At 66.9% G+C, this 883-nt stretch overlaps 1 protein-coding gene across 1 annotated transcript; it reads left to right on the forward strand.

Moving 5' to 3' along the window:
* Nucleotides 1-244: 244 nt before the first annotated feature.
* LOC103914324 (chromosome unknown open reading frame, human C2orf42) lies at nt 245-880 on the forward strand (the record flags this gene model as incomplete). The annotated part of the gene is made up of 1 exon (XM_009320942.1): nt 245-880. A coding segment is annotated over exon 1 (636 nt), but the record flags the coding sequence as incomplete, so codon positions are not given.
* Nucleotides 881-883: the final 3 nt, after the last annotated feature.

Below are 883 nucleotides of genomic sequence, written 5' to 3' on the forward strand. Positions count from 1 at the left end.
TCCCGTCCCTGCCGCTGCTGGGGACTGAGGACGGCCGCCGCCTCCCGCGGAAGGGACCTGTAGGTGTCACCACCAAAGCGCTGCGTCCCCCGCTCTCCCTCCCGCCCCGTCCGCCTCCCCAGGCTGCTGACTCGCCTCCCCCCCCGTCTCTTGCCCTTCCAGGTTCCCCTCCCGTCCCGTCCGCCTCCCCAGGCTGCTGACTCGCCTCCCCCCCCGTCTCTTGCCCTTCCAGGTTCCCCGGAGGATGGAGCCGGCGTCGGTGAGGACCAAAGTCCCCTCCTTCCTGTCCGACCTGGGGAAGGCCACGCTCCGGGGCATCCGGAAATGTCCCCGCTGCGGCACTTACAACGGCACCCGAGGCCTGAGCTGCAAGAACAAGAACTGCGGGACCGTCTTCCGCTACGGCACGCGCAAGCAGCCCAGCGTCGACGCCGTCAAGATCATCACCGGCTCCGACTTACAGGTTTATTCGGTGCGGCAGAGGGACCGGGGCCCGGATTACCGGTGCTTTGTGGAGCTGGGGGTCTCGGAGACGGCCATCCAGACGGTGGACGGGACCATCATCACGCAGCTCAGCTCTGGCCGCTGCTACGTGCCGTCGTGTCTGAAAGCGGCCACGCAAGGCGTGGTGGAGAACCAGTGCCAGCACGTCAAGCTGGCCCTGAACTGCCAGACGGAGGCCACCCCGCTCACCCTGAAAAGCTCGGTGCTCAACTCCATGCAGGCTTCGCCCGAGACCAAACAGACCATATGGCAGCTGGCGACCGAGCCCACGGGGCCGCTGGTGCAGCGGATCACCAAGAACGTCCTGGTGGTGAAGTGCAAGGCCAGCCAGAAGCACAGCCTCGGCTACCTGCACGCCTCCTTCGCCCAGAAGATGAGC

This window comes from Pygoscelis adeliae, unplaced genomic scaffold (assembly GCF_000699105.1).
Source record: "Pygoscelis adeliae isolate BGI_AS28 unplaced genomic scaffold, ASM69910v1 Scaffold1383, whole genome shotgun sequence".
NCBI lineage: Eukaryota > Metazoa > Chordata > Aves > Sphenisciformes > Spheniscidae > Pygoscelis > Pygoscelis adeliae.